Source organism: Lissotriton vulgaris, chromosome 3_1 (assembly GCF_964263255.1).
Source record: "Lissotriton vulgaris chromosome 3_1, aLisVul1.2, whole genome shotgun sequence".
Taxonomy (NCBI): domain Eukaryota; kingdom Metazoa; phylum Chordata; class Amphibia; order Caudata; family Salamandridae; genus Lissotriton; species Lissotriton vulgaris.
The window spans coordinates 351006320-351025233 of NC_141689.1; the positions used below are offsets into that span (position 1 = coordinate 351006320).

The 18914-nt window shown below is 45.1% G+C and overlaps 1 protein-coding gene across 2 annotated transcripts in view; it reads right to left on the reverse strand.

Moving 5' to 3' along the window:
- The window catches only part of RICTOR (RPTOR independent companion of MTOR complex 2), a 1569237-nt gene that overhangs the window by 1249784 nt on the left and 300539 nt on the right, over positions 1-18914 (reverse strand). For both annotated transcript variants that reach the window (XM_086960557.1, XM_086960556.1), the window contains exon 11: positions 10781-10863. In XM_086960557.1, the coding sequence (XP_086816683.1) occupies positions 10781-10863 (83 nt within the window). The remainder of the gene's footprint in view (positions 1-10780; positions 10864-18914) is intronic.

The window sequence follows — 18914 nt, forward strand, 5'->3', positions numbered from 1 at the left end:
GCGTCTGAGCCGCGCTTGCGCAGATGATGAACTCACAGCCCCTGCTTTCGCTTCGCTCCGCTCGCATGCATTAACGGCGCACACACACAGACACAGCCAGCCCCCACCCCTCTGCATGCACACACACACACACACACACAGGCGCGCGCGCACACATACACACGCTGCCGCCCCCCACCCCCCTGCACACACAAAGACACGCACGGATATACACATACACACGCGCCCCCCCCCCTTAAACAGAGCCATGCGCAAACAGACAGACACACGCACAGACACACTCGAACACACACAGACACACGCAAGTACACCCCCCTCCACTTACCGGGCTCTTTCTGCGTGTCCCACAGTCCGGGTGTTCTCTGCACAGCCGGGGTACATAGCTCCCAAAACCCCCCTTCTAACAAAGAGCTATGCACAGCCGCGACCTGTGGACTTCCCCAGGTAATCCAAGGAAGGCATGCCCGGGCCAGCGGACTTCCCCAGCTGGTGCAGGACAGACATGCCATCAGGAGGCAGCGCGCCCGGCTTACCTTCGGCCCGCACTGCTCCGCTGCGCCCTTGCGGGGGCTCGCAGCCGCCGCCTGGGACACCCTGCTGCGCAAACACCATCAACCGAGGAGGACCGGGAAGTCGAGCTTCGGCAAAGGTGCCATGGTGCGCAGCCTTTCAGCAACCGCTGCGAGCTGAGCACCTCAGGCGCATGTGCGCGGACTGCAACACTTCCAAACTACTCCTGCTTCTCCGCTGGGAGAGGTCGCGCGCGTGAGCTTCTACCATAGTGGCAGAATCAGATCACGACGCGCGCCTCGTGAACAGTTCACGTGACTTTTAAGTTTCTTCTGCGATGACGAGCACGCTTACACTTTCGCGAGCCGCAGGCCACGCCGGTATTGCAAGGCTGAAAGACGGAAGCAGCATAGTTCACGGACCTCTAACGGGCTTGTTAAAATAATGGCAGAAACGTGCAGAAAGACAAGCAGGCGCTACAGAGCGCTGGGAATGAGTGCCAAGGTCACCGTCTCGGCTCCGGGCCTTCCCGCTGCCATTGTGTCCTGACGCGTGCAGTCACGTTGCATCAGAGCGCGGCTTGTTTGTTTTTATGGCATGGGGTGCTCACATCCCAGCGTCGGCTCAGCGTCCTTAACCTAACCTCCCCAAGCCCTAAACACAGAAATTATCCTTTCATGTTAAACATTTGCTTCTCATGTCATCTAAAGCGATTTACTGTACTCCAGCCAAGTTCGCGCTATATAAATCTGCAAAAAAGTTCCGGCTATGCCTTGCACATATGTGCCGAACTTGGCTAAAGACAGCGCACTGCCGCTTTACATGGAAGAAGAAAATGCCGATATCGTTAAATACCTGCCCAGCCACCAGATTCCCAGACACGCCCCTACCAGTCCCCCACGACCCACTCTAATCAATTTTTATAAAGCGCGAACTTACCATGAGGTCATTAAAACGCTTTTCATGAGCACCAAAAAGTTCTACATGAAAGCATCATTTTTTTTTGTTTTTATGGCACAGGGTGCTTACATTCCCAGCGTGTGCTCAAACGCCTTCACTTAGTCTCCCCACACCGTAACAGAAATTATGCTTTCATGTAAAACATTGCACCTCGTGTAAAGTGCTTTATGTCCTCCAGCCAAGTTCGCGCTATCTTAAGCTGCAAAAATAAGCACTGGCTATGCCTTGCTCATATGAGCCGAACGTGGCCGAAGGCAGCGCACTAGGGCGCTTTATGTGGAAGAAGAAAATGCCGATATAGTTAAATAAATTGTCTCGCAGCCCGGTTCCCAGATACGTCCCTACCAGACCCCCACTCTAATCAATTTGGTAGGTACAGCCGAGAAATCTCTTTTACTATGTCTTCGTTGTATATAATATCTAAAATGCTTCAGTTCTGAAATGAGACTGACAGTACTATAACAAGTCTCTTCGAAGTCACATCACAGGCAGTGCAGGGTGGCAGGCACTGCTCCAAAGTTCGGATTTTTTTTCACCCTGAGGGTGAAGGCATAAATGGAGAGCCCGATAGGGACCCGTCTCAGCACCTGCTTTTGAGAACTGCCGGTGCGGAGTACTGGAAAGCACTGTCCATTCATAGTAATACCCAAGGCTAGTGCTTCCCAAACTTTTTAGAACTAAGACTAATTGTTTTCATGATAAACTTTCACAACCTACCAAGCTTTAATGGACATGAGGAAGGCAATTAGTAACTTCATTAATGCATTGTGTGGTAACGCCCTTTCATCTACATACATACAGTTTTACTGATAAAACTATATTGCATACAAATATGTGGCTATTGAGTGTCAGTAAATAATTATTATTGAACATCTCCCAAAAAGTTGTCTTGATTTGTTTGGTTTGATCCTATTAAAATCTTTGTTTTAATCACACTTCAGATTTACAAAACATGTGCTTCATAGTTGCTGTCATAACTGCTGAATGTGTACAGTTCATTTACAGGTATTTACATTTTGTGGTGTGTTACAAAAAATAGCAGCCTACAGCCTTTCACAGTCTCTGTACCCCTGCTAGACTGTCACATAATTCACTTTACTTTACTTTTTCTGGTTGCACAGTGAGAGGAGTTTGTAAACACCAATGCAATGAATGCAACATACACTCCACACAATACCACTCAGTGCCACATAATTGTACGCCACATAATTACACTCTACTAAATACAACATACACTCCACATAATTATATGCTACATAATTACACTGCGCTCAACGCAATATACACGCCAAATACCACTCAGTGCCACATAATTACACGCCACATAATTACACTGCACTCAATGCAACGTACACTCCAAATACCACTCTGTGCCACATTACAAGCCACATAATTACACTGCACTCAATGCAACATACACTCCAAATACCAATCAGTGCCACATAATTACACGACACATAATTACACTGCACTCAACGCAACATACACTTCAAATACCACTGTGTCACATAATTACACGCCACATAATTACACTCTACTGAATGCAACACACTCCACACAATACCACTCAGTGCCACATAATTATGCTTCATAACTACATTGCACTCAATGCAACATACACTCCGAATACCACTCAGTGCCACATAATTACACTGCACTCAATGCAACATACACTCCAAATACCACTCAGTGCCACATAATTACATTGCACTCAATGCAACATACACTCCAAACAATACCACTCAGTGCCACATAATTACATGCCACATATTTAGACTCTACTGAATACAAAATACACTCCAGACAATACCACTCAGTGTCACATAATTATATGCTAAATAATTAGACTGCGCTCAATGCAACATATACTCTAAATACCACTCAGTGCCACATAATTACACACCACATAATTACACTACACTCAATGCAACATACACTCCAAATACCACTCAGTGCCACATAATTACACGCCACATAATTACACTCTACTGAATGCAACACACTCCACACAATACCACTCATTGCCACATAAGTATGCTACATTGTTATTAGTAATATCAATACATCTAAGTCACGTAAATACAACACATATTGCATTACAAATGGTATAGGTGTCACATTTGCGAAAGTTAAAAATATTGGCATTGTAAATGACAAAGCTATTAATTTCGCTATTTTCAAAACCAACGGATAAATATAAAATTTGTCATTTACAATCCCAACAGCTCAAACTTTCCTAATGCGAGACCTATTGCATTGCAAATGCATGTTTAATGTAGTACATGGCTGTCATGTTGTGTGTGCGGGTCAAGACAGCTTTGTTCTGTACATGTACTTGGAAGGATTTCACTGCAATGAATATTGCTAGCAGCTCTAGGTGATTGATGTGAAGCATTTTTTGTTGAGCAGTTCATTTGACTTGAGTTGAGTTGTATGGTGGAGTAGATGGGCTCCCCATCCTATGAGGGATACGTCAGTACTATTTGTGGAACAGGTTCTTTGAACGGCCGCCCTCTGGATACGTTTTTGGTCTTTCACCACTGCAGAGAGCGATGTGTGTGGCTATCCACCAACACCAGGTCTGTTAGTTGTCCTTGTGCCTTATTCCACTGCTGTGCTAGACATTCCTGCAATGGGCGCATTTGCAGTCTTCCATATGGTACAATAAAAATGCAAGATGCCATCATGCCTATTAGTTGCATGAACACTCTGGCTTGGAGAGAGTGTTGGTTTCGAAACTTTGTGACTAAGGCTTGAATGCTCTGTATCCTGGCTGGACTGGGATAAGCAAGAGCTGTATTGGTGTTTATGGCAGCCCTTAGGTATTGATGTACATGAGAGGGCTGAAGATGTGACTTGGTGTAGTTGATTGTAAACCCCAAGGTGTGCAGTGTTTGAATTATTTGAGATGTGTGTAGGACACACTGCTTGACTGACTTGGCTTCTATGATCCAATCATCCAAGTATGGGAAGACGTGGATATGTTTTCTTCTGAGATGTTCCGCTACTACTGCTAGGCACTTTGTAAACACTCGTGGTGCAGTTGTGACCCCGAACTGAAGGACTTTGAACTGATAGTGTTGTCCTTGTAGTATAAATCTGAGATACTTCCTGTGAGAAGGATGTATGGGAATGTGGAAGTAGGCGTCTTTGAGGTCTAGCGTGGTGAGGAAATCGCCTTGTTGCAGCAGTGGGAGCACTTGTTGTAAAGTGATCATGTGAAAATAATCTGAGTGTATATACACATTGAGAAGCCTTACGTCTATAATTGGTCTTAGTGTCCCGTCCTTCTTGAGTATTAGGAAATAGAGTAAACCCCTGTTCCTTGATGTTGCAATGGAGCTAACTCTATTGCGTCCTTTTGTAACAATGAGAGTACCTCTTGTTGGAGCAGCGTTAGATGTTCTGTGGACATTGGACGCTGTCTGGGTGGTATATGAGATGTGGTAGCTGTAAGCTCTAGGCAGTCCCCATACTGGATAATTTGTCTTACATACTTGTCTGTTGTAATGGAATTTGAGACAAGGAGGAACTGTGTTAATCTCCACCCTACAGGAGTAGAATGCTGTCAGGGGGGGGGGTTGGGGGGGGGGGGGAGCTGAAGGAAATCACTGTTTAGTGGTGGAGGAGGTTCGATTGTTGTTATTACCTCGACCTCTTCCCTTGCTGCCTCAGTAGCCTCCTCTAAAGTATCCTCTATTGGAGGATGTTTGTGTATTTGTCTTAAAGGAAGCTGAATGGTCTGCTCCAACTTGTTTGGAGCCTCCTCTGTAGAAGGAGCGACAAAAGGAGCCTCGTGCTTGGGTGGACTGCAGAGCCCCCATTGACTTCGCTGTGTCAGTGTCTTTCTTCATTTTTTCAAGTGCTGTGTCTACCTCTGGACCAAACAAATGTTGTTGGTTGAATGGCTGATTTAACCACATGACTGCTAAGGCAATTCCCCTCCTGTGCTGGAAATTGAAATAGTCCATGGACCATGACGAGCTCAGCTCGTCATGAGCACACGACCAGTGTACTGCATGACGAGCTGAGCTCGTCATGAGCAGCGAAGGGGTTAAGATAGTAGTTTGCACTTCTTGCTTAAATCCTGAAATGCGTAGCCACATGTGACATCTAAGGAGGACACTAGTATTTATTGCTCTGGATGCAGTGTCTGCTATATCTAGTGCACATTTAATGGAGACATTTGATATAAGCTTACCCTCTTGTATGAGGTCATTTGCTTGTGTCTTATATTGGTCAGGTAGATGTTGTAAGGGCTTCTCTAACTGAACATAGTGAGCCCTGTCGTACCTTGCAAAGAGGGCTTTTGTGTTAGTGATGCGCCATGTATTGCTAGCTTGGGCAGCTATTCTTTTCCCTGAAGCGTCTATGATCTTTGATTCTTTATGAGGAGGTGGTGCTTTGCCTGATGTTTGTGAATTTGCTCTTTTCCTAGCGTTTGAAACTATTAGGGAGTCTAAGGGCAGTTGTCCTTTAATGTAGGCAGGGTCCCCAAGAGCTGGTCTGTACTTTCTCTCTATCCTTGGGTTTATGATTCTAGCTCGTACAGGATCTTTAAACACCTCACCCATGCTATACTAATAATCATCAACATTCTGAGGAGGTTTATGTGGTGGAGAATGTGGTGGAGAATGAGGAGGAGAATTTTGAGGTGAAATGTTTAAAGGAAGAGGAGGAGAAGAAGGAGATACAGGAGAAGAAGGGTGCAAAGGAGATGTGGCAGAATCCTTCTTCTTGACAGGCACTGGAGGTGTAGGTGCTGTATCGGACTTCCTCTTCCTGTGTGGTGTAGTGGAAACATGTCTTGTTTCTGGATCCATGTAGATCCTTATTTGTAAAGGATCTGGGTGGAAAAGCTCTTCTTCTTGAGGCACAGCCTTCGGCGCCGATTGTTTCAGTTCCGAACCAGTTTGTTGCTTGTCTTTAGCCTTAGGAGCTGATGTTGAGTCCTTTGGCGAAGATTTCGGCACTGAAGAGCTGCATCTGCACTGTAAACAGGCAACCCTCTGCTCTAAGCTGCGTATCTGTGCCCTTAACTGGTGCTGAATTCAAATCTTTTTACTAAGGCATTCACCTCGGAACACCCCCTTTGAATGCATTTCACTCAACTGCACTTTCGGCTGTATGCTCCCAGTTCAAGTTGAAATATTCCTCTAAAGCATCCTGCAAGTCACCATGTAATACAACATTTTGCAATACCTCTGGCTGCAATCTCCATAAAGGGACAGGTGGATTCGCGTGTACTATATATAGTGTACTTGATTATCAGTGGCGCATGATCAGATAGAGCTCTACACTGGTAAGCCACAACTGTCGTTCCAGTAGCCATGTCTTATTATCAATACACAATCTAATTGCTAAATGTATTATCTGTCAACAAGTGACAAGAGTATGCCTGCATCATGGGGTGATGTTCCCTCCAAATATCAATGCAATCCAATATATCCAGAACCTCTGTTAAAGCTTGTCTCGTAGCCAGTTTAGCATACAACCGTGCAGGATGCCTATCCAACGCTCCATTCAAGACACAGTTGAAGTCACCTCCACATATAAGTGGGATCTGAACGCATGGTAATAAAGTGTCCACAATGGTCCAGAAAAAAAACATCATCATCTATATTCAGGGTGTAGACATTTAGGGAACATATCTCCCTACCATTATCAACCTATAAAACAGTATCAGCCCTCCATGTCTGCTTTAGTGTATCTGTGCTGAAAAGGTACTCCTGGGGACTCCCAGATTGACACAACCCTAGCCTAAGACTAGTATGCCGACTAGTATAGATGCTCCTCACATTTTTATAGGTCGTGTGTGCCTACGAGTCTGTCAGGTGTTCCCTACAAATATAGTATCTAAATGCCTGCCACTGTGCATATTAATGGACTCTGTACCGCTTAATCTGAATGTTTATTCCCTGCACATTCCAGATTGCAATCATGCACCATCCCCACCATAGTGTGGCTGGGATGATATAGCCATGGCCCCCCATCGTCACCAGGCAAGGGGGACCCAAGCAGAACCACAGGACTACATCAGGGACCAATCCTACATGACCAGCTGCAGAATCACATAATAGCTGCAATCCACCGCCACGCGTCAATAGGAAAACAACCTGAACTCAACCAAACCATCCTCCCCCTGGCAAAACGGTAAAGCACAAATAGAGTGATGTAAAATGCCCATCAACCAATGAACTCCGCTGTACTGAAAAAAAAACAGGGGGGGGGGCTGCCTAAGTAGAGGGTCACAACCCCCAAAGTGCACCCACTTGTCTAAGACTACCCGGTGTCACCAGTAAGGGGCAATCCCCCAGCCAGCCTAACCAAAATAGGAAAGCCAGTCAGGAGCAGGAAGAACAGGGAAAGAAAAAAGCAAAAAGAAAGCAGAACACAGAAGGAGCTAATGAAGAAAGAGGCGTGTCTCCAACACAGCCAGATGTACCCTAACACAATGCTCACGGGGATATGAATCATATATTTAGAGGCCGTTACCTGCACAGCAGGCTATCTACATTACCAAGCAAGAGTACATAGCAGTACCAAAGCACCCACCAACAGTTTAGCAAAATAATTCAACGAAATGCAAGTATGTTATATAGATTGCCCTCCACTCATATCACCTCCCAACCAGGCGAGCCAGATGTCCTCATGTCCAGTCTGACAGTAGGAGCAGTACTGAGAATCCCTTTGAGCATTAGGAGAAACTGCAGGGTGCAGTGTGTGTTGGACAGTGTTTCGACTAGGAAGCTGTTGTCTTCTTGGATAGTGTACATGTTTAATTTACTAGCAGCCCTATGAATGACCATGTGATGGGAGGTAGTGTCATCTGGAGAGAAAGGCTTGGCTGGCATGCCTGTCTCCCAGAAGAATATCATCGTACTCGTCCCATAGGTAATCTTGGCTTCATGGTCATAAGGGACCTCGCAAGGATCAGCTGATATGAGGGGCTGTCTCACTGTGTTGTAAACCCTCTGGGGAAGGACGTGGAGGTGGCACATATTGTAGCGGCACCGGGGGGGCGGGGGGAACGGTGGAGGAAGATGAGGAGGAGCAGGACGTTGTGCAAGAAGCAGGCTAGTACCAGAGTCCAAGTGCTCTCTGCTTTGGAGGAGATGTGGGCTTCAAGGCAATCTGCTCCTCAAAAGTCAGTTTCCTCATTTGAGGGAGAGAGTCTTGCACTTTGGTCACAGTCTTCTAGAGATTCACCTCGTCTGTGGATGAATAGTCTCTTCTGGTGTGTATAAAGTTCTACCTGCAAGTGCTGATGAATTGGCTGGTCTTAGTCGTGGGATCCTGCCATTGATGGGGGCTTCAGTGCAGAGAGACTATGTCAAAGGACTCCCGTGAAGCCACTCAGAATTTGGTGGTGAAATTACGTTCGGTGACACTGGTGGTTTCTGAGCCGAGCTAGATTTAGGCACTGGCTTCAGAGGAGATGGTACACCGATGGGGTTGTTGGCACAGAGAAAGAACATGGCTTGTGTTGGGTCTTTGGTGCAGAAGCAGGTAGTAGTATCAGCTCCAGGGATAACCATGGCTTTAAGGCAGTGATGGACCAGACATCTGTGCATGGTGTCACTGTGCATGGTATGATGCTGTACTTACAGTAGACAACTTTGGGTGCTGATGACCCTCTAGGTCCTGTTGCTCCTCCACTTTGGACTCCAACTGGGAGCTGGTCCCTGGACTGAAGTAATGAGGCAGGGCTCCAAATGGACCGCCCTCCAATTCTTCTACGATGCCTCATTTCTCGAAGACCTCGGTGTTGTCTCCTTCCCGGCGTTGCTTTATCCAGCGTGCCAGCTTTGGATCACGCTGGTATCTCAAGGATTTCTCAGATTTAAAGGCAAGGCAGGTCTGACACGCAGCCTTGTGTGTTCAGGTGAGAGGCAAAGGTTACAGACCTGGTGGTGACTGATCCAAAAGTACTGGGAGTGACACTGGGGGCAGTATTGAAAAAGCAATCCTTACATCACTGTCCTTTCATTTTCACCATGAAAACACCAAAGACAAGGGGACAAGGACCCCATGGAGGGCAATGATACAATCCTGGTTGTCGAAGCCTGGCAAAAATGAAGACGAGGAGAAACGGTAGGTAGAAAGGATTTTCCATGCAAATGGGAGATGACAGACCAAAGAAGCCTGACAACAAACTCTGAGAGCAGTCTACCCAGAGCTCGATCAGTAAACGTCCAAACCAGACAGCAAGAAAAAAAAATCTAACAATGGAGCCGAAGCTCATGTGAATTAACAGCCATAGGAGGAGTCAACTATACCTCGGGACTCTGAAGACTACTTCAGAGAAAAACAAGTTGCAAATGCCTGAGCTCATATAATATACATGAGCAGGTAATGGCTGTGACTCAAACACAGAGGAAATTAATCTGCAAATTTCCGATGACAATATTGCTTTATTGTAGGTTAAAATATCATAAACTCTATCTTACACATCAGCCAGTGGGACAAGAGAAAGTACTTCAATGTAGGCAATCTAGGAAAGACCTCTGCGGTAACAAAGCCTGGGCACTGTGAGAAATGCTCTGCAAGAGGCAGAGCGAACAACGTGATCAGCCCAATGAGTAGAAGTTATAAAATTGAGTATGCTGGAGAAGTCAACGTACAGGCATGCCAGAATATGCACTCTGCTCATTCGTTTCATGATTGAGGATGCATATTATCCTGTACTTCACTACTACAAATACAGAATTAATAATCTCTAAACAGGAGATATTAAAAGTCACTATTTGCAAAAGAAGCACTTGAGCTGTCAAATGATTTGAACATTAGAAACAATACAAGACTGGATCAAATGATTCATACATTGGAAAAAATACGATTATTCATGCACATTTGTTAAAGATGAAAATTGAGAAAAAATGTATTATACTGAGCTGTTTTGGTGCAAAGCATGCTTGTTGTCTGCCAAAGGAAGTGGCATGCATACAGCTAGGTTTTTCAGTCACAAAAGCATCACTGGCATGAAATCAGCATTTCTTCAGAAAAAGCATCTAATAGTTTTGACTGAGAGTTCTAAATTAAAATTATCTGCTCTCTACATTGAATTGGGCTAACAACAATAATAGGAGAGTGATTTGGCGTTTAGCCCATGTGACTTGAATCATTAGAGAGCACTTAAAGGTGGTCAAATCTTCGGAGCACTTTTCCTAAATATTATCTTTTTGTTGAAAGAACATGTGTTAAAGATACCACATTAAAAGGACAGAAAACAAAATGGGGAGCTTTCCCACAAAGAGAGACTGTTTATACATCCCTCTATTTTTCCACAGGTAATATAGGTTTCACCTACCCGTATTTCCATATTTGGTATACAAAGAACCCCAATGAGAGACTGGATTCCAGAGTTTCCAGGCTTGCACAGGCTGATTATACCTACACAAAATGGAATAAAATAAAAATCTGAATTATAACTATATAGGTCTCTAATATACCAAGAAGATATTATTTAAAAGCTTTTATCAAGAAATGTAAATGTATATAATTTCTATTGATAGAACACGACTAACAGTATAGGCAAAATAGAAAATGAAGATCTGTTGCATCTATCATCATACAAAAACATCTAGAAATCGAGATGGATGCAGGCCAACTTTTCAGGACAGCAACATTAAATAAGTGAATAGAGGGAAACTAAATACCGCTATTTATACATTAAGAAGTTATCCTGGAACACTGGCCTGCTTCCAACCCTCTTTGACCTAGATTCGACACTTCTTACCTAGGAATATTAATACTCATAAAATCAACAAATCAATGTTGATACCTTTTGTTAAATATTTTTTATATTGGCATCACAACACAAAACATTATAGATTACTACAATCATCTATATCTGTAAGAAATCAAGTACTACATTGTAGAACTTGACGCTCTCAGAGTATTAGAGCAGAGCAGTCCAATGCATACGCAAAGTAGATGGGGTGGTCTAACAAACCCAGCTCTTAACCGCCTATTAAATCCACATGATAGACCAATGAGTAGTTGTATCCACAGTCATTGCGCAGGAGGTGTGTCTCCTGTAGCAGAAGGATAGCTGCACCCTAATTTTTACCTTTTAATAATTGCGCCTCTTTTGACTTTGTTGAGGTGCATATTCAAGTTCCATGAATTTATAGGTCTTGTAGGTATTGTCAGGATGGCTATTGTTTTGTATCACTTGTTATTCGTGGGATGGAATGACATAGGAAGGATATATCTTAACCAGTTGTGTGTTAACATCGGACTGAATAACTAACCAATAAACTTTCCCTTAAACCCCCTCCAAACCCTCCCCCCCCCCACCCCCCCCCCCCCATACTATACCTCTACAGATGATGTATAAGGCAGATTTAGGCAGTACATCTGGTTGCCAGGAAAAGCTCACAAACTAATAAAGAAAGTACTTACCTAGAACTGTAGTTCTCCAGTATTGGAATCTTTCATAGATTCACATGCTTGAATCATTCCTCCTCGTCGAAATGGGAGTCCACGTTAGATTTATGAAATTAAATGAAAATGAAAAATGAAATGAAATTAAAACAGATTTATAAAGCGCAACTAAGCCCAATGGGCGTCAAGGCGCCTAACCAAATGAGAACTGGCTAATTACCGATATACTCTTCACTGTGGGTAGGCCTTGATAAAAAAACAAGTTTTCAGCGCTTTTTTAAACAGGGACAGAGAAGGTTGGGACTTAATCTCCGGGGGAAGAGAATTCCACAATCCGGGGGCCACAATGGAGAATGCTCTGCTTCCCCAACGTACCCTTCTGGCCCGAGGGACCACCAACAGATTCATCTCTGGAGGGATCTACTAGGCCGGTAGCAGGTCAGAAGGGCACCAAGGGGGTCCAATGGTCCATCTGCGAGGGCTCTATATGCTAGACATAGGATCTTAAAAGAGATCCTCAGATGTATAGGGAGCCAATGCAGGCTCCTTCTGGCCATTGTTGCAGAGGATGCCTTAGGAAGCGCCAGAACAAATCAAGCAGCCGCATTCTGTACAACCTGAAGGCGTTGAATGAGTCCCTTGTTGGAGTCTTGTTGGAGTCTGCATAAAGTGCATTACAGTAATCCAACCTGGAACCCACCAACGCCACCACAGTCTGTTGGCGAGCTGAAGGAGAGAGATAGTGAAGGATTCTCTTGAGGATTTGAATGACCCCCCCAACAAGTGGCCACTGTTCGATTGACCTGTAGAGTCATGGACAGTGAGGTGTCAAAAATTACGCCAAGATTTCTAGCTGACTGGGAAGGAGAAGTTCCCAGAGCTGACGGCCACCACTCACTAGACCAAACATCCTGGTCTTTACCAAAGACCAGAATCTCAGTTTTATCGCCATTCAACTTTAGAGAATTCTGGATCATCCAGTCCGAGACTGTCTGAATGCAGAAGTTGGTGGCGGAGGTGGAAGCAGAGTGGGCCAGCAACACCATGATTTGGGTGTCATCGGCGTATGACACAACCTCCATCCCCTGCGATTTTACTAACCTCGCAAGGGGGGCCAGATAAATGTTAAATAGGGTCGGACTCAAGGCCGACCCTTGTGGCACCCCATACTTTAGGGATTTAGCAGGGGAGAGGAATTCGCCAAGCATGACTCTCTGCTCTCTATGATGTAGAAAAGAGTGCAGAAGGTTCAGAGTCGTACCTGCAATCCCTACCTCCCTCAGGCGAGATGTTATCATAGAGGGAGACAGGGTATCAAATGCTGCTGTGAGGTCCAATAGGACCAACACCGTAGTTTGGCCAGAATCCACTTTCAGGCGGATGTTATTAACCACCATAGTCAAAGCTGATTCCGTACTATGGGCCTTTCAGAATCCATGCTGGGAGCTATCAAGGAACCCAGACGAATCCAGAAAGGTAGAGAGGTGTAGATTCAGGTGAGATTCAAGCATTTTTGCAGGAGCGGGTAGCAGTGAAATGGGTCTAAAATTCTTCCGCTGTTCCGGGTCTAGAGTGGGCTTCTTAAGAAGAGGCCTCACTATCGCCCTCTTCCAAGCTGAAGGGAAGATACCCTGAGTTAAGGCCCCGTTCATCACTTCCAGGATTGGCAGAAGCAGCGTAAGCCTACACTCCTTCAGGGTCTTCAGAGGACATGGGTCAAGAGGCGAAGACGATTTGGTCCGATCCAACAGGAGCTCAAGCCCCTCAAGGGTAAGTGGTGGGAAACAAGTAAGACTCTTGGTGGGATCTTTTGGCCAAGATTCTAATTTGACCAAAGTTTGGAACGAAAGATCCCCTAAGGAGTTTCTAGAGCAAGATATATATCTTCAATTTTCTTGTGGAAAAACTCAGAGATTTTATCACATAGCTCCTGCGAGCCTACAACAGGATCAGGTACCTGAAGGGAGCAGAGAGAGTCCACAATCTTAAAGAGCTCCCTAGAAGAAGTAAGGGAGGTAGTGAGATCAGAGAAAAACTCCTGCTTTCCTCTGATGACACTGGCTTTATAATCTCTTAGCAGACACTTAAGAGCTTCCCTATCAGTAGGATCCCAGGTCTTCCTCCATTGTCTTTCCTGTCTTCTACAGCTTTGTCTCAGAAGTCTTAATGATTCTGTAAACCACGGAGCAGAGGGTTTACGACGAGCCGAATATCGATAAGATAGAGGGGCCAGTTCCTCCACAGCTTTAGTGATGGAATTAACCAGCCCATCAGCCGCCTCATCCACATCTCTCAGAGGAGAGTACTTACTTGTCTCTATATATGGAGCAAGAGCTTCATTGGTAATGTTCCTAAAACTCCTTTTCGGACCTCTAGTACTGGTGGTTAGGGCAGGTGGTTCTGTCGGGGCATAAGCAAGCAGAAGAGGAACAGCCATATGATCTGGCCAAACAAGAGGCAACGGAGTGCCCACTGAAAGTCTACCATCATTAGTAAAGACGCCGTCTAAAATGTGTCCCGCCCGATGGGTCGGGCTGTTCACCAATTGAGAACACTCACAGGCTCCAAGTGAGTCCACCAACCTAGCAGTGTCTGTGTCCCTTATGTTTTCCAAATGAAAATTAAAATCCCCTAGTATTGTCAGATGGGGTTTACCAAAATAAGGTTCCAGGATCCTTAAAAGGTCCCCACTGAAAGCAGCTCTAGGACCGGGAGGTCTGTACATAAGGATTCCAGCAAAGGAGACCTAGGGGGCACACAAATAGAGAAATACAGTGCTTCAAAAGAGTCCGAGGCCACTGACAAGGAATTTATCGTACAGGGCAAGGAGGATTTACATAGGACGGCAAGTCCCCCCCCCTACGTTTAAGTCTATCCTGTCGGAGCAATTTGTAGCCTTCGGGAATAGCCAGCAGTAAATCGTGACCCGACGACTCAGAGGCCCATGTTTCCGTCACAAACATCCATTCCGGTTGTCTGTCTGCCACGAACTCATGGAACGCAATATTATTTTTAATGAGAGACCTAGCATTAACAAGGAATCCCATTTTTGTCGTTGAGACCCCAGATGACATAGAGGCAGACATAGAGCTCCTTTTAGGAGAAGCAGAATGTAGAAGAACCGATTTACATGTATGACAATAAGAAGAGTGCATTACACCCTCCGGAGAGAACCTGTGGGTACAGGGCAAATGTGGGGGATTGAGAGCTAATAGCTCCAATAGGGAATAGTGGTAGGTTACCTGTGGTAGAGAACGAGAGTGGCCAGCGTCCAGCCCGTCCTCAGCGCGGACGGGCGCAGACGGGCTGAACTCAGGCGTAACTCCGGCGGAAATCCGGCGTCCCCGCTGCGCGTATCGCTGCGCGTCAGCATGACCGCCTTTTGAAGCCTCCTAGCGTCCTTCTGACAACTAGAACGTGCGATGTCCCAAATGGCACCGACAGGCGTCCCCAGGTTCGCCCAATATGGCTGCCACGGACCGATCAGAAGCCGGGAAGCGGGCCCGCCCAACAGCGGTGAGTTTTAAACATTAAAAATATGCAAGTGGACGCTATTGAATCAGGGACCACCCGCAGTGTGTGAGTAATGCTCAATGCCAGCTAGAAAGAAAGAACGCCTGATTTTCCCTCCTTTTGAAGCCTCCTAGCGTCCTTCTGACAACTAGAACGCGCGATGTCCCAAATGGCACCGACAGGCGTCCCCAGGTTCGCCCAATATGGCTGCCACGGACCGATCAGAAGCCGGGAAGCGGGCCCGCCCAACAGCGGTGAGTTTTAAACATTTATAGTGCAAGTGGGGGGGGCTAGGGATTAAAAACAGGGGATAATACTGCCAAAGTAAAAATCAAATCAAATAGCAAAACAGGAGCTTTAAAAATATGCAAGTGGACGCTATTTATCAAAGTAATGTCACAATAGACATAGAAGTTAAAGGCCTAAGGCCTCGTTATTAAGTAACATATCGAAGTCCTTTTTTTAAAAAGGACCAAACTTAAGAAACAACCAATCAGCTGATACCACCCTCTAGAACCTTCCTGAAAAGAGCTGCAGTCCCTCCGATTTTTTCAAGCACCATGCGTACAAAAAAACAACTGAGAGGTTAAAATTAGCCCTTCCAGGGGAGGGAGGTGGGTCGCATGTGAATCTATGAAAAATTCCAATACTGGAGAAGGAAAATGCTACTTACCTTCATTTGCATATGTTCTTGGCATGTTAAACGATAGATTCCCATGCTTTGCATAAGTCTGCTACCTAGTATTGGTTCCGGATGTTTGCGCTTTGTTTTTCTTCGAAGAAGTCTTTTCTAGTCACGAGGTAGGGGACTCGTCCTTTCGGTGATAGTGCGCATGGACATTGACTCCATTTTTAGATTGTTTTCCCGCAAAGGGTGAGAATGGAGTTGCCAGATCACTACATTGAGATGTCTGGGTGTCTTATCTCTCCACGGCTCTGCGTGAGGAGATTGGATATGAGATGTAGTTTTTGATGAGGAACTACTGAGAACTCCAACAGGGAGGTGAACCAAGTTTGACGGGCCCGTGTGGGAGCTAGTAGGATTAGTGTGAGGGATGTTTACCAGAGCTTCCGAACCACTAGTGGAATAAGTGGGAGAGGCGGAAAAGTGTAAGCAAATATCCCTGACCAGTTCATCCAGAGTCATTGCCTTTGGACAATGGGTGTAATTATCTGGAGGTGAAGCTTTGGCATTTCACGTTTTGGTGTGTGGCAAACAGATCTATGTCTGGGAAGCCCCACATCTGAAAGAGTGGGAGGAGAACTTGAGGGTGAAGTTCCCACTCATGAATCTGTTGTATCTGCCTGCTGAGCAGATCTGCGATCTGATTGTCTACTCCTAGAAGGTGTTCTGGTAGAAGATAGATTTCGTGTTGTATGGACCACCTCCAAATGGCCTGTGCAAGGTGTGACAGTTGGCGAGATGGTGTCCTTGCCTGTTTCTGTAGATCATACATGGCTGTCCTGTTGTCTGTGCCTGTGAGGCAAGCTTTGCTTAAAGGTGATTTGAAATGCTTTGAGCGCTAGAAATACTGCTAGGAACTCTAGATGATTTATGTGAAGTTGCTTTGGCTGCTGACTCCACATGCACTGAATTGTGTGAGTTTGGAAATGAGCCCCCAACCAGTGAGTGTTGAGTCTGCTGTTAGCACTATCTGTGGAACTGGGTCGATGAAGGGCCGCCCTTTGGAAAGGTTTTGTGAATTCCACCACTGCAGAGAGTGATAAGTGCGGCCATCCACCAACACGGAGACTGATTACACTGACGTGTTAAGCATTCCTGAAGGGGAAGCATTTGAAGTCTTGCATAAGTAACTATTAAGATGCAAGACGCAATAATTTCTAGTAACTGCATGAATACCCGAGCTGGTAATGAGTGGGGGGTTGGAACTTGGAAATAAGAGCCTGAATGTTGAGGATTCGGGCTGAATTGGGACAGGCTAAAGCTTTTTGTGTATCAGGAGTGGCTCCCAAGTACGTTTGCGTGTTGGAGGGTTGGAGATGGGACTTGGACAGATTTACGGTGAATCGGAGATCGTGCAGCAGCTGCATTGTTGTGTGAAATTGTAAGTTTGATACTCACCTGTTTAACTGCAATATTGTATTCCTCATACGATAACAGTGGACAGTGTGAAAAAGTTTCTAACACTTGATTTTTTAAAGTGAAAAGTATGTTTAATTAAAAACGTACTTGCCTTATTATGAAGACCTGGGTCTTAAAATACAGTATAATTTTAAAAAATTGGTCAGGATCTCCTCCTTGAGTCATGCGTCTTTTATTGATCTTGTGTGCATAAATGTCTTAGACTCCTCTGTGTTAGGCCTAAGACTGCTCGCCCACACTACCACTAATAGAGAACTTAGTGTTTTGCATTGAGCCATGTACACTTTTGGGGAATCCCTGCACAGTATTACCACCTGGTGATAATATCATATACAGTGCCAGCTTCCTACAACGGTGCCATATGGAGTGAGGTTTTTCCCATCCACAGTGGAATAGAAACTTGCTCGACAAGATACCATTAAGAGAGGGAATTTTGAGCCTACTGTGGCTAGAGGCCTGTGTGGAGTGATGATGCATTATCCATAACTAAGTATCTACTTTTAACCCTGTGTCTGCCAAGACACATGATTTTGCCCTGAGGAAGCCTATAACTGGGCAAATTGTGTTGGCGGTTTCTATTTTTACTTGATGAAGAAGCAACTGGTTAAAGAATTACAGATTCAACCAGATGGATTCCTTTGACCCGACTTGCTCTTTGTGTCCATTATAGGTCAATGCTTTTAAATTAATGTCTTACACTCCTCCGTGTTAGGCCTAAGGCTACTTGCACACTACCCCTAATGGAGCACGTTGGGTTTTACATTGAGCCCTGTACACTTTTGGGGAACACTTGAAATCTCCTCACGGTATAACCACCTAGTGGCATACCATATACAGAGCCAGTTTTCTACATTGGTGGTGCAGCGGTGAGGTACCAGACTTTGGCATTTGTTGTACCACTTGTTTAATAACGGATTACACAAGAGGAAATTCAAAATTGTCTTTAAATAGAATGTGTATCGATTTTTTACTTTTCCCCCAAATTTATAACAAAAATAGTGTTAGGGCCTTGGCTAAGTCGAGCACGGCTTAGAAAATAAAAAAAGACTGTAAGGTAGTTAAGCCTTAGAGTGTTTTAATCTCTAATAAGACACCGACTACTTTAAAAACCATGGCTGAAACTCCAGGGACCAGCCAGGAGCGCAACCTGGCCCCCATGCACTTATGAAAGTTACTCAACTTAAAAATGTGAGTAAGGCATAGAACATTAAAATGGGCCCCAGATCCACAAACGATCATCTACAGGATAAGGAGTCCCAAGAAGTAGAATAAGGGGACTCGGAGTCCATCATAACTCCCTCATATAGTAACACCACTGGGTATCTCAGATGAGGGAGAAACTGAAGCTCGAGATCTTCAGAAAATAGCCTAGAGAATATCCTTAGAGGCTAGCCTCCTGGCCATAGAAAAAGAAAGAGCTGAGATGGGCTTAGCTCCC